The 27,330-nt window shown below is 33.1% G+C and overlaps 1 protein-coding gene across 5 annotated transcripts in view; it reads right to left on the minus strand.

The window, feature by feature from the left end:
* The window catches only part of PDE1A (phosphodiesterase 1A), a 294,241-nt gene that overhangs the window by 55,596 nt on the left and 211,315 nt on the right, over window positions 1–27,330 (minus strand). For all 5 annotated transcript variants that reach the window (XM_039855297.1, XM_039855296.1, XM_039855295.1 and 2 more), the window contains 5 exons: window positions 22,743–22,925; window positions 17,757–17,823; window positions 14,704–14,820; window positions 13,691–13,831; window positions 5,951–6,051 (listed from right to left, as the gene is read on the minus strand). In XM_039855297.1, the coding sequence (XP_039711231.1) occupies window positions 5,951–6,051; window positions 13,691–13,831; window positions 14,704–14,820; window positions 17,757–17,823; window positions 22,743–22,925 (609 nt within the window). The remainder of the gene's footprint in view (window positions 1–5,950; window positions 6,052–13,690; window positions 13,832–14,703; window positions 14,821–17,756; window positions 17,824–22,742; window positions 22,926–27,330) is intronic.

A 27,330-nucleotide genomic window follows, 5' to 3' on the forward strand; every position in this document is an offset into this window, starting at 1 on the left:
AAATTTGTGGAAGTACTTAGTTTTTTTTTTTTTTTTTTTAACTGTATGACAATTTTTAAAATAAAATTTTATTTTTTAGAGTAATTTTAGGTTCACAACGAAATGGAACAGAAGGTACAGAGATTTGCCATATACTCCCTGGCCCTACACATGTATAACCTCCCCATTATCAACATTCTCCACTGCAGTGTTACATTTGTTATAATTGATGAATCTATATGGACACATCATTATTATCCAGAGTCCATAGTTTACATTAGGGCTCACTCTTAGTGTTCAATATTTTATAGGTTTGCACAAATGTATTATGACATGTATCATCATTATAATATCATGTTGAGTATTTTCACCACCCTAGAAGTCATCTGTGCTCTGGTAATTCATCTCTCTCAAATTCTTAACCCCTTGCAACCACTGATCTTATTGTCTCCATAGTTTTGCCTCTAAACAATGCCATATAGTTGGAATCATATAGTACATAGCCTTTTTATACTGCTTCTTTCACTTAGTAATACACATTTAAGTTTCTTCTATACCTTTCCATGCCTTGATAGCTCAATTGTTTTTGTACTGAATATTATTTCATTGCCTAGGTGAATCACCACTTATTTATCCATTCACCTACTAAAGTACATCTTGATTGCTTCCAAGTTTTGGTAATTATGAATAAAGCTGCTACAAATATCTGTGTGCATGTGTTTTGTGGACATAAGTTTTTAACTCCTTTAGGTAAAGACCAAGGAGCAAGATTGCTGGATCATATGGTAAGAATATGTTTAGTATTCCAAAGTAGCTATTCTATTTTGCATTCCCATCAGTATTGTATAAGCAATCCTGTGGCTCCATTTCCTTGTCAGCATTTGGTGTCATTAGGGTTCCAGATTTTGGCTATCTTAATAGGTTATATCTATGTAATAGTGTTTCATCATTGTTTTAATTTGCATTCTTCTGATGGCATATGGTGAGGAGCATCTTTTCATATGCTTATTTGCCATCTGTATAACTTCTTTAACAAGGCCCATTTTTAAATCAGATTGTTTTATTATTGTTGAATTTTAGGAGTTCTTTGTATATTTTGAATAACAGTCTTTTATCAGATGTATCTTTTGTAAATATTTTCTCCTGGTCTGTGGCTTATCTTCTAATTCTTTCAATATTGTCTTTCACAGAGCATAAGTTTTTTATTTTTAATGAAGTCCAGCTTATCAAATTCTTTCATGAATTATGCCCTTGGTGTCGCATCTAAAAAATCATTGTCACACTCCAGGTCATCCACATTTTCTCCTATGTTATCTTCAAGGAGTTTTATAGTTTGATGAATTCATCAAGGAACACCTTTTTTCTCAACAATTTGTATTTTCATATAATTTGATCATCAAATAAGCTACTTTGAGTTTCACTGTTAAATTTGCTATTCTAGCATAAAGTATAAAATGTTTCAAGCATTTTCATCTCTGTATAGTAGAGATCTTGCATCTCCTTCCTTATCATCTTAGGTTGAGAGATCATTTCAAAAAAAGTGAATTGGAAACTGAGTCACTATGTTCAATGCATTAAAATGGTGAACCCATACATATAAGTTGGAAAGTTGGAGGTAGGCATCAAGAGGCAAAAAAAAAAAAAGAGAGACATCAAAACCTGTAGTAACATTGCTACACTTTCCTTAACACCAAGGTCCTCTCTCTTTTCTTTCCTCCTGGTAGATACACACTCTGTTGGCACTGAAACTGCCTCATTAAGACATTATTTTAGGCTTTTCAGTGTGTAGAGTCTTAGGTATAACCTAGAACTGATCCTTATCACTGAATATTTACCAAAGAGTAGGCAAGAATAAATAAATAAAAAGCAACCTATTCGAGATCTGTATCTAATAGCCTGCCAGATAAACCAAGCTTTATTTTCAAACCAACATAGGGGAAGTGACCTATCAGGTAGTAGAGTAATTACTTACTCTTTTGTTTCAGCACTTCATAAAAGTAGAATAACATGTGTAGTTAGCTAATAGTACATACCTCTAAAATTCATTTTCTTTTAATAATTTCAGCTATGGCCTAAAAATTACATAGCCTATAATCATAGCTTAGTACAAAGAAAACTGAACTGGCAAAGCATATCTTTATTTAAGAGAGAATTAAATAGCTCTTGCCTAAGTATCTCCAGAAGTTCACTGAGATCACAGGGAAAACTGTAATTTGTAAACCAAATATTATTTGTATGGCCTCAAATCTAGTCATTGCAGTTTTACCAGGATAATTCAAAAATATGTCTCCAAATATCACTGTCTTTACCTCTCAGCAACAAGAAAAACTGTTTTTGAACCAGATTTAATTATAGCAAAGCAGGTGTGATTTTGTCTCATAAATACAACAGGATGCTGAGAATACAGCATAGTTTTAATGTTTGAGATGGTCTTTGATTGCTAAGAAAAGAACAAGACTCTAAGCAGCATCCAGTATCCATGGTAACATGTAGCTCAGTATTTTCTTTTAACAAAGAAGGTATTACTTGCATTTATTTACACTTGCAAGTATTTCATGAATTATAATGTCTATATCGAACTTAAATCTAGCTTTGTACTATGTTTTAAATTATTTTTCAGTCATTTTACATTATCCAGTACATAGTTTTCCATGTTAGGCAAACACTCTAAACCAAGTAACAGTGAATAATATAAAATACAACAGAATCACTGACATCGGTGATATAAAACCTGTTTCTCCTTGGACAAAATGTGAAGGTGATGGTGAGAGTTTTAAAAAGCACATTATTTTATTGCCTTTTGGTCACTACAACTTTTCATAAAATTTTCAAATTCTTATAAAATCAACCCATTAAATGATCAATTCCGGTAAATAAGTTATACAAAAATAAGTAAAATACTAGACCTTTGCTCTCTTGTATATAGTTTCTTAATATAAAAAAGGAAAAAAAAAGATTTCCTCCTCTTCCTCTTCCTGCTTTTCCAACTCCTCCTACTCTAGTCCAAAGTGTAAGTAAACTAGAACCCTTCACTCAGTTGTAAATGAATGGTAAAAGGAGAAATCTAGAAATGATGATCTAACACTGCTGCTGGAGAAGGCCAGCCCATTTTCTTCACTTTTCAAAGTAGAAAGAGCAAGGAGCATTATTCATTGGTAACAAATCACTTGCTCCCTTCTCCAACTCCCCAAACTGCTGTCCTATACAGCAGGGGTCCCCAAACCCCTGTGCTGTGGACTGGTACCAGTCTGTGGCCTGTTAGGAATCTGGCCGCGCAGCAGGAGGTGAGTGGTGAGTGAGTGAGTGAGTGAGTGAGAAGAGCTTCATCTGTATTTGTAGCCCCTCCCCAGCTCTAGCATCGCTGCTTTAAGAGCGCCGGTTCCTGGTGCCAAAAATATTGGGGACCTCTACTATAACAGGGCCCAGTTCAGTAAAGAGCTATCTTTAATGAAAATCCCACTCATTATGGTCTTGGAAGATGTAGAAGAGCCTTTGATAAGCAAAAATAATCTGCACAGTCTACCTTTTCTTTGATTTTTTATACAAATAAAAATAAATCAATTCCCTATACTTTGCAAATGTGTAGGTTAATAGCATTCCCTGCGGCACAACCAGAATTCAGGGACTTCCGTTTCCTGTCATGATCTGTCTATCTAGGGGATTGTGTGGACAGAGAATGCCTTCCCAATATTTCATTGTTTGAATTCCAACTCTTCTTTTGTCTCCATCAAGGGGACATGATTTCTAAAACCATCCATTTCAGGCTATAAAGGTCTGTCTCTGGCCATAGGAACAGTTGTGTAAGAAGACTGGATTGAAATTGAGTGTGCCTCTTCTCAGCCTCTCAGTTCTGCTACTGCCATCAGCTGACTGCATATAAACAGGTTATTTCACCTCTTGAGATTTTTGCTTTTTCTTCTTAGACCGTGAGGTTTAGACCAGAGGATGCATAATGTGGATCTCAGTCACTTTCGGGTCCTTTGAACCTCTAAAATGTCTAATATTTTAATAAAATGTGTCTATGCTCCTCACATCAAAATAACAACTTCTTATTAACTGGAAAATCAGTTTTTAGGAATCACTATTAAAGAAAATGTAAAACATACATTTTAAGTTTTGTTTAAAAAAAATGTTTTTCCCTGTTTAATTTAATCACAGACCACACAAAAATCTGCACATGAATTTTATAGCAGTTCTGTTCATAAGTGCCAAAATTTAAAACAGCTCCAATATCCTTCCATAGGTGAATAAGTAAATAAACTCTGGTACATCCAGACAACAAATGAAATATTATTCAGCAATGCAAAGAAATGAGCTATTAAGCCATGAAAAGATACATAGGGGCTTTAAATGCATACAGCTAATTGAAAGAAGCCAGTCTGAAAAGATTTTATATTGTTTGATTTCAACTATATGGCATTTTGGAAAAGGCAAAACTATATGACATTAACAAGATCAGTGGTTGCCACAGGTAAAGCGGAGGGATGGACGAAGGGAGGGAGGAATGAAAAGGTGAGGCACAGTGGAGTTTTAGGGCAGTGAAACTGTAGTGTGTGCTACTGTAATGGTGGATACTTGGCAGCATACATTTGTAAAACTCATACAATGTATAACATAAAGATTAAACCCTAATGTATACTGGGAATTTTAATTACCAATAATGTATCAATTGTTTCATCATTTGTAACAAATTCACCACACCAGAGCAAGATGTTAACACTATGGGAAACTGTAAGGTGGAGAGAGGGGGGATATGGGAACTCTACTTTCTGTTTAATTTTTCTATAAACCTAAATCTGTTCAAAGATATAAAGTCTATTAATTTAAAAAAGTGAACAAATAAAAAATAACTAGGTTTAGTTTTCCCATAGTAAGAATAGAGTTCTACAGTGGTTCGAAAGAGACATTAGTTTCTCAACTTACACCTCTATCGTAAGCATCTCTGACTAGGAAAAGGCAGAAATTTCAGGATCCATGTACATAAAATGAGTTGGATCATGATGGGTCCTAGACCAAATTCTGCCTCATAGGCACTGAGATCTCTGTGCAACAACCAAAACTTAGAGCACCTTCCTATTGATTGAATTGTGTTCTCTGAAAATTTATGTGTTGAAATTCTAACCTCTAGTCCTTTAGAATGTGACTGTATTTGGAGATAAAGCCTTTAAAGAGGTAATTAAGGTTAAATGAGTCATAAGGGTGGGGCCCTATTCAAACATTACTGGTGTCCTTATAAGAAGAAGAGACACCAGGATGCTCAGGCACAGTGAGGACACTGCAAGAGAGCAGCCATCTGCAAGCTAAGGAGAGAGGTCTTGGAAGAAACCAAACCTGCTGACACTTTGATCTTGGACAACTATCTTGTCTCCAAGACTGTGAGAAAAGTTCTGTTATTTAAACTGCCCAATCTGTGGTATTCTGTGATGGCAGCCCTAATAGACTAATACACCTCCTGTCTGGTATTTTGATTCTAATAACTGCCATTATCATCATCATTAAAAAAAAAATCTCATTTTCCAATTATTTTAAATTTAGCACTTCAAGCTAACTTGGAAGTAAGATTTCTTTGATTTTTAGATTTTTTTTTTCAGAAGTGCAATTTTATTACTTTCAAACACATGATGACACCAAACAGATGCCTTAAACAATAAATTGCAAAATTTGTCTCAACGAATAAATGTCTGACTTGTGTGATAGTTTGGAGTATAAATTCTGGGCAGAGAAAAATTATCTTACACATTTTTATATTCTTTAAATTACTAAATATGCCACCAAATACATTCAAGATTCTTAATAAATAATGGTTGATTGATTTAGATGTTTTCAGCTTAAAGAATTTTGCTAAAATCCATTAAATCTATTCTTATTAGACATCTTCGTTATTATCTTTAAATCCTCTCAAAATGAATCATATACAGAAAAATAAATTTCAAGTTTTAACTTAGAAAAGTTAATACTTTATCTAGCTTACCTTGTTTGAATGTGAAAGTTGTTTGTGGTTCCTGTGTGCTCATAATCATGAATGGCAGCTGCAAAGACCATTGCTAAAATTTCCAGTTCAGTGAGCCAGTGCTAGTAAATTAAAGATTCCAACATGTTTAGAAAGCAGAGACCCTGGGGTTTTTTTTTTTGTCTTTCTACAAAAAAAGATTTTCAGTGCACCCAGTATAAGTAATCTGATAAAATTGTTTTATTGATTTTATATATTTCTTCCTATTTCACCTCCATTAATTGCACATAAAATGAATGCTTCATGATGTTAATGATTGTTTCATGGCTTCTAAGTTCGAAATCCAAATATTATAATTTCCTTTTTAATCAGAAAAGGAGTAATTGTCTATGATTTAAAACGTGAACGCTGACTGGATTTTGAATTCATAGCCTTACCAATTTGGGTTCCTATGAAGTCAATCACAGTTCGCAGTTTTTAACATATAGTTCACACATTATTAAAATGCCTTTTAGCTCAACTTTTGTAGAACAGCTTACCAAGAGAAAATTTTCCAAGAGTTGAAAATATTCACTTTGCTCATTAGAGAAACTGAACTTGGTTTTTATATTTAAAGGTTTAGAAGAGTTTCGAAGAATTTGCCAAATTTGCTCTTCATAACACATATATTCTATGATTTTGCAGTTAAACTTAATAACAATGAAAGATTAATTCCTTTCAGATAAGATCCAGACCACTTGCTTCACATACATTGACCTTTTTGTTATCAATTGGGTGGTTTAGCAAAATTCCACTATTATTATAAAAATCCATTTAGGTAATTCAATAGTTTATCACTCACATTTTGCATAACACTTTTACTGTACTGTCCAATATGATAACCATGTGACTATTTAATTTGAAAATAAATAAAATTAAATTCCTCTTCATAGTCACAGTAGTCAATTGCTCAATATCACACGTGGCTAGTGGTTAGCATACAGAACAATAGAGATGCAAAGCATTATTATCATCACGGAAAGTTCTATTGGACAACACTACAAGTGGTATTCCATTGTAGAAATAGAGGACCAAAATGACACAAAGCTTGCTCTGAGTGGTCTTTTTCCATATACTTGAAACAATTAAAAACATTGCACAAAGCAACAGAAAAATATAACAGACTACATGAATACTTGATAAAAAGTTACAGAAAAGAGATGAAATGGAAGGGCAGATAGAATATCTATTTGGTGACAGTGAATTTTGGAATCAGGATGGTAGCTAAATGCAAGGCTGGAAACAGATTTGAAATAGATGCTATGGAAGTCTATATGAAAATTGAATTACCAGTAGTAAAACTGTGTTGGAGAGTCAAGTGAAGTGAGATTGAAAATAGAGTAGAGCATGGGAAAGAGTTGATAGATGACTTTGATTAGAGATTTTGAATTTAGATTATATAAAAAGCAAGAGGGAGCTGATATAGGTCCATGAGTCAAAAAACAAAGGAGGTGACAACTGCTGAGTCCCCTAGTTGCCAAAGGCATGCTCTTATTAATCTTTGCTCTTTTCACATCAGCTATCATGATATTTGGTATATAATAGGAACTTAATATTTGTCTATTGAATTGCATTTCACCAGTTTTACATTAGGAGGAGGTAGTAGGGAGTAGTGGGAAAATACTAGGAAATCTGAAAATCCTAGTTTTAAATCTTTATTAATTCTCAGGCAAATAAGTTATTTTCTTTCTCAGCCATAGTTCCCGTGAAAATATAATTAGTGATCATTCCCTTGTGGCTTTTAAAAGAAGTTTATAGTTATAGTTTATGTACTGTGCCTATTACAGTCTTGTCATATAGTAAAATACAGAATAAGTGGGATTTTACTAAACTTATTACCTTAAATACATTGTTTAAGTCATTGAATCTGGAAAATAATAGCGAGCTAATGTATCTTTAGTGATTGCAATTTAAGAATAAATGTCTTACAGTTGGATGACTGAAGCAGAAATGATTTTCAAAACCAAAGAGAGTTGATATAACTAGCTATTCTGTGTTTATAGGTGCCTTTAATTCTGTGTTATTAAAAGAAAGAAAATGACCTTATTAAAGACCTATATTACTGGCTGAAGTGGGACTGAGCCTCCAATGTCCCCAGTGAGACTGTGGAATTAAGCACCATAAAATGAATAGCAACTGAAGTTAAACCAGTTTCTGTATCCTCAGAAACTCATTGTTTTATTAAAAAAAATTGTTTCTAGGAAAAAAAAACACCTGTTTTCATAAGTTTTTCCTATCGGTTATATTAAAGATGTACAGATTTAACTGTGATGTTTTAAAAAAAGGAACATTCAATATCTACTACTATAATAAGGGATATGAAGTTGCAATTGTAAAAAAAGATAATTAGGAAATCAGAAATAGATTTTCATTATAGATTATCTCTTAAGTACTTAAAAGTATTATCTTCCTAGCTATCAAAATTGATTATACGAGCGTTTCCAGTTTTTAGTCTCATTAATCTCTCTTCTCATAAATAGTACTTCCTCAATGAATCCTCTTATTTATTACCACACTATAGTCTTAATAATGAAGGTTACATTATAAAATCATTTGAGAAGAGAGACATATTGAAATTTTACACTTAATTAAAAAATACATCTATTGGGTATTAGAGAAAGAATTTGGGGGCTAATTTTTAGCTCCTTAGTTGCTGATTAATTTTATGCTAGTGTCAAATGAGAATTCTAACTCAGAAAATAGATGCTAAAATTCATGGATTTTGTAGGTGATTCATGAAAATAAGCAAAAGAGAATGAGCTGAATCATATCATTCTTCCCAACTAGAACAGCGATCAGGACACAACCTCAGTTTCTGATTCTTGATGAATAGAAGTAAAGGGTTAAAATGATGAGTCACGGACAATGCCAAAACTGTGCTCCATCTAAACTGTAGGTTGCATTTTGCCTAGAGAATGCTCAGGTGGACAGACTCTAAAACGAGTAGACCTCAAATTATGTCACAGGAAGATATTGACTGTCAATAATACAATGATGATAGAAAGGAAGAAGAAACTAACATGAACTGAACATTTTAATTAAATGGTTTCATTTAATTTTTATAACCATCCTATATACCATTTACTAGATAAATATTTTTACTCTTATTTGGCAAATAACAAAGCTGAATCCGAAAGAAGTGAATCAACCTGTCAAAGGTCACGTAGCTCTCAATTGGCAGAGCAATAATTCAAACCAAACCTATCACACTCAAAAGTTTCTGTTTCTTCCATAGATCACAATATTTCTTTCATAGAGGACAATAGCATTCATTACTCAAGGGAGGCAAAATGCTGAATACCTTCTAAGCTTTCAAAAGCAAAATTTCTAGATAATTAACAGTATATTGATGGGTAGTAGCTATTAGAGTTTTGATTTAAGCCATCTGACATAATTTTCATACCTGAATTATTCAGTGTGTGTGTGTGTGTGTGTGTGTGCGTTCATGTGATAGAGAAACTATATGTGTGTATGTACAGGGCTTGGAGAATTTCAAGTCAGAAAATCAGTTCCTGGTATGTCCAAAAGAGCATAATTAACAACTCTTTTAGCCTAAATTACAGGGCTGGACACTTTATTTTTTTCTCTATCCCTTTGAATAGGCTGAGGTAGTTTGCTAAAACTTACCTGGTGTAGAAAGCAAGTATGTTATAATGATATTAGCTCATAACACATATAAGTTAATATATAATATAATTTAATAATTTTTACTTACATTAGTGTATATGCTAATAGCTATTACATTTCAGAAACTAGATTGGGTACTCTACATTTACGATATCGACTCCTCACTGTTGTACTACAAGTATTATTAACCACATTTTAGTGAGAAGGGAACCAAAGTAGAGAGTGAGCAATCTAGGAAGCAGTGGAGCAGGGTTTCTAACCTATGTCTGATTGCCTTGAAAGTTTACAGTCTTTTCGCTCTTCCAAACAGAACAGAATTTCCACATAGTTTGTAACCTAGAGACAGTGCAAATTTTCTATAGATTGATTGAAGAAACATTGAGCCATTCCAGTATATGGGAGGCTGTTTTGGGGTTTAGTAAATGAACTACAAGTTCCAAAAGAAATAGATTTCAGGTCATCTCATTTTGTCTACTCATGTCAGAGAAAACACAATGCCAGGAGCCCTCAAATACAAGTGTTCCCTTGCCAAGAGACATTTGGAGGTGGGTTGGCAGCACTCAGTGAAGCACATGCTCTTCAGCAAATGGACTGAGGTATGCACACCACAATCACAAATTAATTAAGTGATAAAAGGAGAGAGAGGGAAACGGCAGGCGTATTAGCATCAACTTTCCTCTGCGCTGCCTCCTCCCAGGCCTGAATGTATCCAATATGATATCAACAAACCAAAGGACAAGGGCTTCATCACAGTCCCTTCCAGGAAATGGTCCTCTGAACATTTTGCAGGTAATAGGTTGCATTAGTCACCTGAGAATGTTGGGCTGCTATGGAGTACTCCATAAATGTCACACTGGTAAGACTGTCCTGAAACTGCAGGATATCAGCTAAAACACTCACATAAGTGACCCAGTCTTCTCCATATCAAATCCGACAGGTTTCAGCTAAATGAATATTTCTATAATTCTTTTTTTTTAAAAGACCAACACATTCGTATTATGATATTAACACTCATCTACCACTTTTTTCACCTAAAGGAAATATTTTTAAAATAAAGTCCCCAAAACTGTAAATCTGGCAGTGTAACTTAGTTTTAACAAAAGATTCAACAAATTTTACCTTTCTTTTTACCATTTATCATAACATTTCTCATTACTTCCTTTACTTAAAATGTATTTTCCTGAATCCCAACAATACTGACAGTCTCCCACCAGATGATTGTTTTTTTTGTAATGACCAAACTAAGGGATAACTAAAGAGCCCACCGATACTTTTTTTGGTTAAAGGATGAGTAAAATCAGAAACAAGTTTTTAAATCAAACTTGCTAAAGTAGAGTGAAATTACATTTACAATTGCTAAGTCACTGATCTCTCAAAAAGCGACTGTGCGATCTTTACTAACAACTTCAGCTTTCTAGGAGTTATGCCAGGCTGGGCCTGATTTCCCTAGCCTTTCAGGGAAGTTGGAATGGCTTGTTATAACCTGGAATGAATCTTCCTTGAAAGTCTGAGGATCAAGTCACATTGTGGATTTGAATTTCTCTATTTATTCATTAATATAGCATCCCTCAACTCTTGAACGTCACCTGCAGAAGAGAGGTTCTGAAGCTGAAACAGAAGACCTTTATTTGGCTCCCTTTACACTTGTGGCAAAAAAAAAAAAAATGTTCTTAAAGCGGAAACATATTTTAAAAATCCTGGTTACCCCCTAGCTGAAATTGCATATGTCTTCACATTGTACTTCATAATTTAAGCAGATATTTTATTACACGGAAGTAGGCATTACTTTTTCATTCCATCTTGTTCTGAGGAAACTTAATCAGTTCAGTTTCCACTAAAGAATAAACCTTAAATATTTCATTTTTCAGTTAACTTTATCAAAGCCTCAGTATTCAGAAAAAAAGAAATGCCAAATATTTGAAATGTAAACCACCTCACTATCAGTTTCAAGACCAAGGCCTTAGGGAAAAGCAAGCAGCTCTAACGGAGAAGATGTTAAAATGACTTTTTCAAGTGTAACAGCATTTGCAGCTGTCAAGGGGCACTTTGTTTTTCACACTAATTGTCACGTACATTGAACCAAGTAAAAGCAAAGATTTCAAGAAAGTGCTGTGACAATGAAGCCTTTTAAAAGAAAGAGAAACAGGTATAAAGAAGGTTACATATAGTACTTTTGAAAAGCTTACACTCTTTTAAAGATGTATCTTAGAATGTTTGAGTTTCTACTTATTACTGGTAACCTGTACTTTCTCTCTTTAAATATCAAATCAGACTCCTGGAATGAATGGTGAGTAAATTCAACCAAGGACCAAGTCTAGCCATGACTACTTTTGATCTGGCACAATGGGCATATTTATACCTTAAGTCAGTGATGCTTACATATATATGTTAAAACAGGAAAATACAAGGTATGAGGTTAACAACACATATGGTTCAGCCTTGTAGAAGGTTACAAGTGGCTCATGCTACTGTATCAATGAAGATTTTGGGGATTTCTGCCTCCCTTCAAATAAGACTTAACTCCAAAGCAAGTTATATTACTTTATGATTCTGTCATAAATGCATATATCTATTGAATTGGTGAGATTCCAAGAAAGTCCTTTATTAAAAACCCAGCTGAGCTCTCAGACATTAGCCATTATTAACTGCGAGCTATGTGAGTGAACCACCGTGCATGTCTTTTCTAGTGATGTCCTCAGATGTCTTCGGCCATTGCTGCTGCTAGCTGATCAAAATTATGGGAAAGACCTCAAGTGAGAACCTTCTAGTTGGGACCCTTCTAACCATAGACTCTTGAGAGATATTAACCAATTATTGCTTTAAGCCACTAAGTTTTGGAGTAGTTCATTATGGAGCAACAGATAATTGAGAATTGGGGCAGGAGTGGGATCTGAACCTAAGGCATTGATGGATCAGCATCATACTGGAGGCAAAGAAAGATGGAGAAGAATCGACAATTTTTTTAGCCATTACACGAGATACTATTGGATGAATCATAGCAAATGAATATGTTTAATAAACAATACACTATAATTCCTTGGGGGAAAATGAAATAATGATGAAAATTAGCTATATACAACAAAGTTAGAGAATTATGTACTTGTTCTGATTTTTAAAGATCTTCAAGACAACATATTGTGGTTCTAGGGGCTTTGCTTGGGACCAAGTTAGGGACATAGAATCTGGTGTAGAAAGATGTGTGTTGAGGATCTCTGGTCCCTACAGAGTACGAGTTATATAGATCTGAGTGCTAGTGACCCCTGCCAATACAGCGGGTGTGACTTCTGAATACTAAACAGGTAGGCAATGTATATTTTGGAGTTTGGTGGAACTTTCTCTTTACTTCTACTTTATGACACTGCTTTAGTCTAGGTTGACACATGAGGAATCAAGAAGGTACTAAGATCTGGGGATCTCGCATGGACTATACCTCTTAGAACCTTCCTCAGTTTGGAACCTTCAAAAGAGCTGCTCCTCTCTTTTCACCTTCTGAGTTTCAGCCTAAACTCTGAGACATTACAGGAACTCCAGGCAGTCTCATAATCCCTATCATCTACTCACTGTTGTCCAAGACTTGCATTGCTGGGTCATTTATTTACCTATTGATCATCATTCAGATACAAAGAAAAGGAAGGAGAATTTGGAAAAATTCACATGAATAATTTCCCAAATTCCTAGTAGGATCTGATTGTGATTAGCAATATAAGTAAAAGAGAAAAGGTTGCTAAGGTCAGCTAGAAAGAACATGATGGGAAAAGTACAATAACTAACTTTCATTTCAAAGACTTTTTTCTTTAGGACACATTTTTTTCCTTAGTTGATTCCTACAGGAAGGGAATTTACAAACAAAAATATTCTATAGCTCAAATTTTGGAAAACTTATAGTATATTTGCACTTGCCTCTGGGTATTTTCCCCTACACTGGGTTAAAGTACTTTTTGAAATATATATATAATGAATAACTCATTAACCCTTAAAAATCCAAAAGATTATTACTTATAATACTGCTGTGGGCATTAAAGAGACAATGAGAACTTAGGGGAATAGAATTTGATGTTCTAAATTAACAAACTTTGGTTACAAAGACTTTCTTACCATGATACCTGTATGAAGCATTATGTAATGCACAGTTTGAGTGACATCAGCTGCATGAATCAGATTGTGATAAGGATTTTTGTACTTGCTGTAACCAACTTCTAAAGCTTCTGCAAAGGCAATTAGGCAAGAAACAGGAATCTGTGGAAAGTAATAATTATGATTATATTTTACCAAAAGAGTAACTCCAAATTAACATGAACACAACAATTTTGGGGACACATTAGTGAATCAGATGTGGGCTGTAGTTTCTTGAAGTTAAATGTGGACTTTTCTGAAAAATCACATTATCAACCTGTTAGCTGTCAATCCTAAGAAGAATTATAACCCCCCAAGTGTTTAACAAAGGTAGATGAAGTAACAGTCAAACTGTCATCTTTAAATGGTTATATCTTCCAGAGTCAAGTAAGAAGTCCAGCTCTTAAAAGGGTAAAATTTCCCAATTAGAACTGATGAAGTCTAGTTTTTCTATCTATAATACAAGGGGTTAAAATAAATGACCTTCTAGTACCTTCCACCTCTAAAAATATTATGATTCCATAGGTAATGATGAAAGGTACAGGCTGCATGCAGAGTGCTCAATCTGGATTAAATCTTTTGCTTAGATGGCTCTAAATGAAGTTAATTAGAAACTCATTTTAGTTTAAGAAAAACTGCCAATAAAGGCATATTTTATGGTTTAGGAACACAGAAGATCATATTTCTTTAAAACATAGCTTTCAATCTCTACATGACTATTCTGTGAGTAATTCAAGGGGGATGTTGGTATTTCATTGGAATGAGGTTATAATGCTCTTATGATATCTAAGTGGATATATATATATATATATATATATATACACACATATATATATGTATATATATAATCAGTGGGTTATGGAGGATGTGGCTATATCATGTAGTGTCAATGAGAAACATAAAATACATTGATTAATGACTCAATATTCTGCATTTTCATTGCTATTCAGATAACTAATTCTAAGAGCATTTCATTTTTGTTCCATGTTTCTGACCTTGAAACGGTTGATAAGATCATATCTGGTAAATAGTTCATAAATCATAAACTTCAGACTATGTTCTCCACTTGCTTTATTTAAGGCAAATACATCAAAAGACCATTTATCAACATCCTGTAAAAAAAAGAATAAATACTTTAGGTGGCAAATTTGTATAGTTCTGTTTCTATGAAAACTTCTTGGAAAGATCCAGTATTGCACATCCAACAGGTCAGATTTCAATTCAGCATACTGAACTATATTTTTATCAGTGTCTGATATGACAAGGCCACTCAGTGTCTATGGGTCTGCAAAAGTGAAGCCATAATGCTTAATGAAATGCTAAGATGTTCCCCTTAATTCCAAGTTTATTAAACTTGATGTAATAAGCCTGATAACACTTTAAAGCTGCCCTTAACCTAAATCTCTGTCCAAATTCATGCCATAAATAATTTTCTTAGAGTGGGCCTCATTTTAAGGTGGAATTACAGGTTCTGTAGGTGATGTCACCTGCTACATTGCTTGAAATTCCATTCACCTTAGGGTTTAGCAATTTGGTTTTAATCTTTGCTATTTTATGTCTTCTTTTATGATGCAAATACCCTAGAGAGAGCATATACTACCTTATTAGTCACTCTAACCTTGGCTGATTCATTTATACTTTCTTCCAGGGGCAGATGTTAAGATAAAGGAAGTGAGTCTTTTGATTGAGGAGGAGGATGGTAATTTTGGCTTCAGGCAATTCCCTTAGGGAGGTAGTCAGGCCTGTAGGCAAAGAGGTACTCATAGAAAGTGCCCCTTAACTAAGGAAAAGAGTGCAGTGAACAGGTAAATCAAACCACTCTAGCTACCACATGATTTTGCTGAAGGTTAATTCCAGGGCGAAAACTTGCAGAGTTTATAAAATGGACTTGCAACAAGTGACATCAGTCCTATACACTAGGGAGATATTAATGTGAAGTTTGAGCTCTAACACTAAATAAATCACTGAAATTAAAAAGAAAAATCTAAACAAATACAACAGAGTCAATGCTAACAATTATTAGAAACTATTAGCAAAGAAGGTCTGATTACACACACACACAGCAGGTTTTGTATTAAATTGTAAGTGGATAACCTCCAATCTACGCATTAATTTTGAATTTGAGCAGGCATTGTTTAGAATTTCATTCAGTTAACACTTTTTAATGAAGGCCGACTGTGCTGTAACATGCTGAAACTAAAATAAAAATATAATAAAAGCATTCAAATAATCTCTCGTCAAAAGATTTTTTTTTGAAAAATAGTAATAATAATTTCGAATGGTCTTTTTAATCACTTGGAAACACCAATGGAATATTTTTGGAATTGCTTGTGTACCTTTGTTAAATTCCTTGCACTTGACCCTAATTTGATCCCAAAACACTTGCCTCATCTGTTTGTCAATGTAAAAATCTCCAAAAGTTCTATTAGAAGGCATTTTACCATCAGTAGAGCTCAAAGGAGGCCAACAAATCTTTTATCAAATTCCAAAGCTAACACAGAAGAATTAGTTCAGACTGTTACAGGCCTGCTATTTACATTTCCCACTAGGCATTTCTCAATGGGTGAAAGGTTACTTCTCTATTTCTTGGCGATTTTTATCAACAGCGGTGATTACATTTGTAAACTAATGCAGATGCTTGCTTGGCTTTTACCTTGTCAAATTGAGAACAAAGAAGACAAGGAGGTATCTCAGGATATGAGAATTATTTAACTAAAAATATTCTTTATTTAGTGATAGTTTCTCCTTCAGTTTATTTCATATGTTTTTTTCTATACTTTATTTTAGAAAACTATTTACATTCTCTCATACCTAAATATTTTGTTAGCTGGTTTCTAAGCAAAGGTTCTTAAAACAAACAAACAAACAAACAAACAAAATTCTAAACAATGCCTGCTCAAATTCTTGCCCATAGTTGAGGAAATAATGAGGAAATCAAAATCTCTCGAGAGCTGAGAAGTAATTATATCCTATAATGTTATATTTCAGTTATATACTTGTTATTATAGCTTTAGAAACATACATGTTAAAAAGCATCCAAGAAAAACAAATGACCTTTTTAAATTAATAAAATAAAAATCTAATCTACAGCAGAGGAAAAACAAATGCAAAAGGGATGCTTAAAAGGAAATTAAAGGACAAAAGAAAGCAATACAAATTTAAGTTAGTAAAGTAGTTTAATACATCAGAAATAGGCAACCTGGGATATTCTGTTGTCAGCATCCTTTAAATTCTTGTTTAATACAGGAAAACAACCATGAAACTGTTAGAGAAGACAAGGTTGAATTTCCCCCACCCAAATTGAAGGGTAGAAAGAAATAAGAAATGTTTAATGATGAACCTACAAAATGCCTCTGTAGAAATAATGGCTAGAACAGCACACACACACACACACACACACACACACACACACAATGCACACACACGATGGAGACAAATAAGGGAGTCAAAAATTATCACCACTTAAGAGTTTCGACCCTAGTTATTTCTAACACATTTAATGCTTTAATACTGCAATTGGGCCTCAGACAAGGGCAGCCATAGGAAAAACAGAAAAAAGAGAGAGATTTTTGTTGGTTTTCTTTCTTAATTTTAGATTAATTTATATATTTCCTCAGACCTAAAATTCTAAACAATTTTCTTCTATATAAGTTTTGTTCTTTAACAATATTTTTCTAAAACATTTTTTATAATGCATTAAAAATTTCCATAATATATACAAAATAAAATATGTATATTCTGACAAGTCTTGGTGCTGTCGTAAAATTAAATTCAAAATTCATGTATATAAAGCATAAAGAATAAAAATGCACACGTGTGTGCACACATACATATGCATTGATATAGTTTGTTGGTGTAAATCAATTTTCTTTTAAGTCTACAATGAACCATGATTTGCAACACATGACATTTTGTAAAATGGTTAAAATATTTTTTGCATACCTATACTTAAGCTGCAGCAAAGACCTAATCTCATTTTCTCCCAGCCATTTTAAGAAGATTTCAAAAAATGACTTTGAAAAACCAAAAATAATTGAAATTATTTTACCTTTAATGTTATTATGACAGCCTCTGGATATGTCAAACCAACCATGTGATAGGTCTTTCTGTACATCCTAAAAAAGAAAAAAGTGTATATAAATACACACACACACACATATATATGTGTATATATATATATATATGTCATTTACTCAAAATTTTCAACTATTTCTTAAATATAAGGGAAAAGATTACTTTGACTTGTTTAACTTTTTATCATTAGTTACAGGTTTTCACTGAGGTAACAATGATAAGTATGGTCACCATTTATTAAGCATTTACAATGTGACAGATGCTAATATTATTTTGTTTACTCATAACACCCTATAAAGTCAATGTGGTTTTAGTTTCTGCATAAAGATATCTTTCACCTAACTTCATCTTATTAAAAGGGACTGCCCTTTGTATGTGCAACACTTTCTAGAATGTCATCATATCAATGACAGCAGAATATTCTTGTTTTGTGTTTATTCATGCTCCAAAATTTTCGATCTGGAAATTGAATATTCCTGGAAGTTGAATAAAATATTTCTTTTATAGATTTTTTTCATAAAATGGAAATTTTAGGAGAAAATACATAGCAGCATCAAAATTTACACAGTTTTTTTATTTTAAGAATATTAGAGGAGATGATATTGAGAAAAAAATGCTTAACCTTGTTCAAATTGTCATTTAATATTATTTATGAAAGATTATACAGAAAGAACAAAGTTATTTTGATTTTTATAATAGCACCAATAAGAAAAATATTTTTATTAATCAGTAATTTGTTGAACTTTTCCATTTTCCAATAGACAACCAAGATGCTCATAAAAAAACAAATATAAGAAATCTCCCCATGGATTGATATGAGAATAGAATCAGTGTGATACCCTAATGTGTAGAAATAGCAATATGCTTCTATTCTATGCATGGTTCCGCCACGAAGTCCTGGAAACTAAGAATTTAACTGATTATTAATCACGTGTATTAATTTTTATATCATTAGTACACAAGCAAGCTGCATTGCTAGATTATGTTACTGTAACTTCTTCCCTCAAAGTGCCTGGACAAAACATAATTTAACAATTATATCATTAATTTATATTGGGGTTAAATATAAGAAATAGTCATTTGGAAAATATTCTGCATCGTCTGTAAAACCACTATGGGAGATATTAACTTTTTGATTTTTGTATATTACATTAAAAAATCCATGACATTACTGAAATTCTATGTAAAAGCTTTCTTTCTTTTTTTTAAGATAATAAAAGCTAAGTAATTCATCATGTTTTCTTTTGAATTTTGACTCCTTGGAATCTCAAAATTAAAATATTGTTTATGTATATCTCTAGCCTCGTCTTTACTGATAAAGTATCTCCCCATTTTATTATAGATATTGTTACTCTATTTCTATGTTTCCATTTTATGTTTATTTTTAATAACTTTAAGTTTTAGATGTTGGAGATCAGTTATCACAACAATTATCTTTATACTCTATTGGAAAATTTCAGAACAAATAAAAATACTCATACAAATTATTCTATTGAGATAGGAATAAGTATTCTAATCTCTCAAGGCAAGGAAACTACTAACCACACTATAAGACTCAGCAACTAATTACTGTCAATAATGATATTTTTTGAAACAGTCTTTTCTATCAATTTTTCTAGTCATAATTACTAAAAAATGGAGGTAGAGAGGAAATGGAAGGGTGATAGACAAGGGAAAAAGATCAATATAAAAATTAATCATGAATAAAAAAGTTTTTTAATTAAGTAATATTAAATCAGTTTTACTTCATGGCACAGAAAGGCCATATGACATAGCAAAGAAAACACATGCTTTGAATAACAAGTTAGCCACTCACTAGCTGTGTATGACCTTTGGAAAGCTATTTAATGTCAAGCTATTTCTGTAAAATGAGGATAATTATAAGCTTTTTGTGAAGAGTACATGCCATAAATGCTTAGCATAACATAATAAATATTCAATACAAGAAATTAATTAGTATTATTATTATTACTATTCTCATTCCTCTGCAGGCAACATCATTGGCTCCAATTCTTAAATTCTTCAGAGTTCTCTGTGCTCAGTGGGGACTCCGGTGCTATTGAGTTTCTTAGAGTTGGAGTAGGTTAAGAAATAAATATCAGTATATGTTTTCATTAAATAGAATGTAAAGGAAGACAAAGAAGAGGGTTCCTCTTCCAAAGAGAAAAATTTTCCTAGTATCATTTTCTAACTCTATGATTGGAAATAAAATATTAGGATGAAAAATTAGAAATAGAAAATTACAATGACACATACTGGAATCAGAACAAAGTGTGAGAGAAAATTAATACAGTTGCCTCACACTTGAGTAAACAGTCGATATATTACAAGTTACCTAAAGAGAATAATGAATTTCCTGGGCTCTCATAGGTGGTAAAAGTCCAGCTGGAAATATGGTGGATTATTTTTGGAAGTTTTTACTATAGTTACAAAACATAATTCAAAACTTAAAACAAACAAACAAATAAACAAACCTCTCTTATGCCAGACACTGTGCTAGGCAACAAACTAGTATAGAACAACAAAAATATAGTTGCTATTTTCTTGGGGCTTAGTCAATGGTGAAGAGGGACAATGAATAAGAAACAATATATGATTACAAACAGTGGTAAGTGCTATGAGGTAAACACTGGTTGGGGTAGCAAAAGTGTTAAACTGTATATAGAATGATCTGGGAAGGCTTCTGGAAAGGTAACAAGGGCTAGCCAGGGTAAAGGGTGGGGAAAATCATTTTTGATATAGAGAATAGTAAGATTAAGGGTCCTAAGGGAAGAAAGAGTTTAGAGATCTTCATGGGGTTGAAATCAGACTGGTATATTCAGTCAAGGATAAAGGCAACATTAGATGAGTCTGGAGACTTTGCAGGGGTCCTAATCCTGCAAAGCCATGATACAGAAGTTGCCTTTGATACCGAGTGAAATGGAAACCATCAGATGATTTTAAACTTCAGAGTGACAGGAACTAATTTATATTTTAAAACAGGACTGTAAATGACTTGTTTAGAGGGGGCAAGTGAAAAAGAGGGGAATCCAGCTAGAAAGTTATTGTCATACTTCTGATGGCAGGTAACGAAGGCTTAGATTGGAGTTGTATGAGTGGAAATGAGAAAGTGAGCAGATCCAGAATACATTTAGATTAAACAAATTGTCAGGACTTGATGAGGTGACGAATCTTGTAGGGGATGCTTGAGAGAAAGTTCAAGAAGACTTTCTAACTTTCAAGATCAAAGATGATTATTTTTGAAAACTCAAGATAAACATATTGCACTACTTTTATGCACTTACTAATTGGGACTCAAAGGTAATAGAAAATATTTCTTTTCCATGTGTTTGTAGCACACTTTCTTTAAGACTGCTTACTTAGTTACCTTAAGTATGTTTGATATTTCTATAGTCTATTAAATACTTTGGGTAGAACATGAAAAAAAATTATCATGTCAATATATGTAACAGAATTCTTTTTAATCTTCTACTGGATGGAAATGGAAATTTAGTTGGTTTACTTCCACGTTTGTATTTCTTTTTAGTTTGCCACGTTCTGCAATATTTCTTAAACAAAAAAGACAAAATATATATTCCTTCAGTAAATCAAACATACTCTCTATTTGTGATTCATTGACTTCCTGAACTACTATTCAGATATTTTCAATTTGATGTTATGAAAAATCAGTAACTATCACATACTTGCCTAATTTGTTTTTTAAAATAGTAATATGTTATAGAAATTCTTTCTCTCTAGCCCTGCCTCTCTGTTTCAGACTTCTAGTCCCATCTGGCAGAGTTGGGACCAGTTTATGTACTAAGGGAGTAGGGGAGGGTGTCATCTCATGAAACTAATCAAATTGCTTGTTATGAGAATTCTTTTATCAAAGCCAATTAGATATGATTAAGCAATATTGTAAATAATTTGAATACTCATTGAGTAGTTGTTATTTTAGGTTATACACTCACAAGCCAGGATCATAGAGGCTTTATGCATGGTGGTTACAATACACCTTTAAATCACATTGAATACTTCTTGCGATGCATTCTCATTTGTGTTTTCAGAAACCCAAGCATGTTTCCCATTCTTCCCTTAGAAGAGGAAAATTAAAGTTTATTGTGTTCATTAGAGGTAATGACTAAAGATGTCAGAAAATTAAAAACAATGATGTGGCCTCCATTAAATTTAATTTTATTAGTTTAAAAATGTTAAAATAATATTTTTATGTATAATTTAATATAATATAACTGTTTTTTATTCTAAGGAAATTCTAATAGTTTTCAACATTATCAGATGTAACATTTTTATTTCAAGTCTTTTTGTAGTTTTAGTTCTGGAATATCTTGTTTTGTAGACAGAAAAATAATCTGTGTTCTTAAGGGCTAAAAGAATATAAAATTGGGTCATATTAACATGTATTTCACATTAGAAACTCTGGAGATTTGATTAAGTGGTTCTAGGAGCCATCAAGTATCCCTTCCTTCAGTGACAGAAATGTAAAAAATCTCTTTAAACATGGATATGAGAGAGATTTTCTCTCATATTGGGAAGAGAATGGTCTTTTTTCTTTAGTGCAGAAAAAGGTCTGCTTGATTTTGGTATGTAGTGTAGAATTTATTTTATGCGGTGTTACATTTCATTCGGGTAAAATTAGTTGTGTAACATTTGAACATGTTATAATTGTTTTTAAACAGTTATTCACAAAAATTCTAGATCAATAGTCATTCAAACGCCCAAAGCCTCTCCTTTTAGTCTTTAGGTCAATTTAAAAGAAAATGACTCTTATTTCCAGGACAAGACATTCTTATTATAGGTAACTTAATCATAAAGCCCTAAATCTTTTCATTCTAGGTAATTCTACTTATAACTGCACTTTTCCTCAATAAGTAGAATACAGGATTCTCATTACTTTGAGATAGTAAGTATATCTTCTGCCTTTAAAATTTTATTGTCTTGAGATACCAGCAATTTCACTTACCTTTCCACAAAAATTCCAGCTTGAACAGCATGTACAATGCTCCGAAATTTTGGTTTTTCCTCAGATTTCTTTTTTATCATCCCCATTTTCCGTGTGAAGGTAGAAGCCAACCAGTCCCGAACTTCCAATGGGACTGCATCCGACTGAATGTCCCCAAGCTCATCATCGGTATCTAGCAGTCTTCTACAAAAATTTATACCAATTAAACTTTAGGAAAAAGTGAAGAAAACTAATAACAACAAAACAAGCATTGCAATAGGGTTTAAAATATAGAAAATCACTCTTTGATCTCTCAATATGACTATCTAAAAAAGAGGAAAATGATTGGGTTAACATTGGGAGAACTCTGAATTTCTCAAATTGATTATCTTCTAAAGGTAAGGACTAACGTATTTGAGCATTTTCAGATTTGCAGACATTTAAGTACAATGATTATCAGTCCGTTGATATCAATTATTAATATTATTAGTATACTATTCTAATAATGAATAAAACTAAGACAAAATAGTGGCAAGAGGTCATAAACAGATGTTTGCTATTAAAGGAAGCATCTGGAATGGAAAGAAAAAATGGGGGTTGAAGCCATCAAAATTGTCTTATAGTTAATAATCTTGTGTATATATAGTACGGATATCACATGCTATTTGAATAAAGCCTTGGAGTTTATAAAAGTCATTCAGATGTGCTATTTCATTTGATTGGTATCTCTAAATTTTAGGAAAATAATAACTTAAGTACTCTAAAAGATATTTATTCTGATAGCAACATCATAGATAAAGTAAAAAAAATAAAGATAGAAACAAATGGATTAATTTGAAAACTCATTTTAGGTGGCCAAGCCAGTGTACTTGGAAGAGAAACACCTCCAGGTAAGAGTAAACGCTGCCTTGAGGATGGAGATATAATGGGGTTAGAACTGCTGGCTGAGAAAATCAACTGAGTGAGGAAGTGAACAGGAACTGAAATCACTGTGCTACCGCTCTCCCATGTAGGCTCCAGATAGATAACATTGACTGCACTGACGAGCAGTAACACTTGCCTTGAAAGCTGGTCAGCTCCAGCGATTCAGAACTTCCTGAAGGTCTAAACCGGCAAGACAGTGTGAAAGGCTCCCCACAAAATTAAAAAAAAAAAAAAAATCGGCTTTCAGAGCAATTGGACTTTGCCTCCAGGAAGAAAGAACACAGGCTGGCTCTGCCTGTCACTTGACTTGGTTATTTCCTAGTCAGTGCACCAATTTAATAACTTAGAGCTATTTTTGGCACACTTTAGATTGGACTTTTGAGTTCCATTCTCTTTGGTAAATCTCTTTGTACAGAGTGAAGCCTAAGGATCATGAGTCCAAGGAAGGAAGGAACCCAGAGATGACAGAATGTACAAAAGCCTCCAGAACAAGTCACACACCATCTTGAAAAGGCAGAGACCAAGGAAGTGACAAAAAAGAAGGAAGCCCACTCAAAGCACCCAAAACTACCAAAAAAGACTCAAAAGATAATATCACCTCTTCTTTGTGTTATTTTCTATAAACCTTCAGAGATCCATATTTGTCAATATTTATTTCTCATATTAAATAATCATGAATGCATTTATGATATATCTTATGAAAAAATATACACAACTTAAGTGCTAGAGCTACAAACCTACATGTATATAATATGAAGATAAAAAAGATTCACACAGTTAGAAGTTAATACTGGTTAATACTTACTCTACATCATATTTATCTTTCTTACGTTTGGATGATTTTGGTTTACCCTTAATACACTGACATAGTACTTTAAAGCAAAACAATTTTTTTCTCCTTTTCTTCATTTTAAATTGAATTTCTTAGCCAATTGCATGCAGCAAGACACTAAACTACATGGTTTGAAAATTTCAGGGCTTACATCATTTCTATTATTATTGATTATGCCATTTCAATTATTGCTTATGCAGTGATCAAATAAAACCACAGAGCATAACAAGTGGAATGTGAATCATTGTGGTGTAATACTGTGATGTCACCATGCTCCAAGAATTCCACTGCTATCTTGTTTTATCAACTACTCAAAGTAGAATGATAGGCACATAATAACGGTTGCCAATTGCTCCTTTGATGTTGATAATTTTGTGACTATATGTCTTAAATTCACAAATTGTTTACAAGATATAATCAAACATGACAAAATCAGCACATGAAAATGAGAGGTCACATAGAGAAGTGGTACTCAGGATTCAGGCAATCCTAAATTATGAGGCATGATGTCATTTACTGAGAAGGAAAGAGCATATAATCTCAGGGAGTAAGAGTGATGTGGGTTAATTAGTGGATATAGGAACAAAGGAAGACTGTAAAGAGAAAAGCATGAAATATGCTGTTATATAACCAAAAAAGCAAATCTTGAAAAGCAACAAATACCTCTGTGATGGCTAATCTTATGCATAAACATGGCTAGGTTATAGTGTTCAATAGTTTGGTCAAACAGTAGTCTAGATATTTATATATATACATATATATATATATGTATGTATATATATATATATATATAGAGAGAGAGAGAGAGAGAGAGAGAAATATCACAATATCACACACGGACATATATATAATATAGAGGCTAAGGATATATACAGATATATAAAGAAAGAATATTTTCATTGTTCATGAACACTATGAGTGAAGTAACTACCAACATGGGTTATAATTAAGATAGAAGATAAAAGCACAACTCTCTATTATACTAATATTCACTTAATAAAGAATATCAATCCTGTTCCAGTTTTTAAATTATAAACATCCCATTTGCAATAGACTAAAATGCCTTTTTAGCCATTATGATTCTCAATACCATACTCTCTTTTCATGGCTTAATAGCTCATTTCTTTTTATCACTGATTAATATTCTATTGTATGGGATATACCATGGTTTTTTATACATTCTACTTTTGAAGGACATCTGGGTTGCTTCCAAATTTTGGCAATAATGAATAACGCTGTTATAAATATTTGTGTGCAGTTTTCAAGGAGCATAATAGTTGGATCATATGGTAAGTGTGTGTTTAGTTTTTAAAGAAACTTCCAAACTGTCTCCCAAAGTGGCTGAATCATTTTGTATTCCCGCCAGCAATGAATGAGAGAGAGGCCAAGCCGGCGTCATCTCTCCTGGCCTGCAGCAGTAACATTTTTACTGGTCTCAGCTCTTGTCCCGACCCCCTTCAGTCTCTTCTTCCCTCTGCAGCTAGTATACCTCTTTTAAAGTATAAATCAGATCATGTTAGTACCTAATTTACGAAGTCCTGCATAGCTCAACACAAGCTTCGTTTCCACTCTCATCTCTGAACCAATTTCCCCTTACTCATTTTGTTCCAGCAACACTGGCCTCCTTGCTGCGCACAAACCTGTCAAGCTTGCTTCTGCTTCAGGGGCTTTGTGCTTGCGGTTCCTGCTGCTTAGAATTTCTTGTTCATGATATTTGTAGGGATCATTTCCTCACTGCATTCAGGTAGAAAGGGCTTCCCTGATCCCCTAATCAAATAGTAAACATCCTTATCCAGTCTTTTTATCCTGCTATAGACTTCTAAGCACTGACCACTACTTAATGTTATGCCATATGCTTATTGGTTTGTTTATTCATTTTATGTTTTATCCACTAGACTGTAAAGACCTTGAGAAAAGACAACTGGACAGTTTTTGTGCACTGTTATGTCACCAGTGTCTACAACAGTCATCTCTCCATTGCCTTTAGGTTAACATGCCCTTGAACAATCCCTTTACAATTTTTGAAGCAAATTATGGGGAAATGTCTATTTGGCATGGAAAAGACATTAAACACTTTGATAGCATTTTAGCATAGAATTAAAGGCACAGTAAAGAAAAAATTTTAAAGTTTATGCAGTGTTGATATGTCTTTAGCTAAGGATTTCAGTATTTCTGTTAAATACTTGTATTATGCTTGTATATCAAGTAGAGTATGATTAGAAATTTCTAATGATGGCAAAAATAAGTTGTAGCAGACTCGTTAATATAATTATTCCAGTTTAGAATAAAGAACGTTAAAAGACAAGTGGATAAAACCCAAATTTAAACAAATTTTAAAATAAACTAACACATCTAATGGTACATATTTGTCTTCCATCTCTCTCTCTTCTTCCTTATTTGTTCCCTCTTTCCCTGGCACCTGCCTTTTATACTCTGGCTTCCTTCCTCTGAGCACCACAAAGAGCTCTTCCGGTTTCATTTGACCATGATCGATAAGGCAGGAATGAAAACTATATTATAATACGGAACAGTAATCCTGGGCTTTCATTGGACAGAGAATTTCAGAAACAATTTTCCTATACATTTATCTAAGACATGTGGAAATATCTAAATACTTTCCTAAGATTATGTCACATGTAAAACATTTAAAACTACAGTCTGCCCTCATTTTATTTTTGAAATAATTTGTGCATGTAGCTTGATCAAATGGGACCTCAAATACTATGATGAATTTTGCTTTCAAAACATCCAACAGCTTTATTGCTCTTCATCCTAATGATAGATGGCCAAGTGAGCATAATTATTTACTGTGAAGTACTCTTAAAAAAATAAAGACTTTGTGTTTAAGAAACT

Source organism: Pteropus medius, unplaced genomic scaffold, assembly GCF_902729225.1.
Source record: "Pteropus medius unplaced genomic scaffold, Ma_sr-lr_union100, whole genome shotgun sequence".
Classification (NCBI taxonomy): Eukaryota; Metazoa; Chordata; class Mammalia; order Chiroptera; family Pteropodidae; genus Pteropus; species Pteropus medius.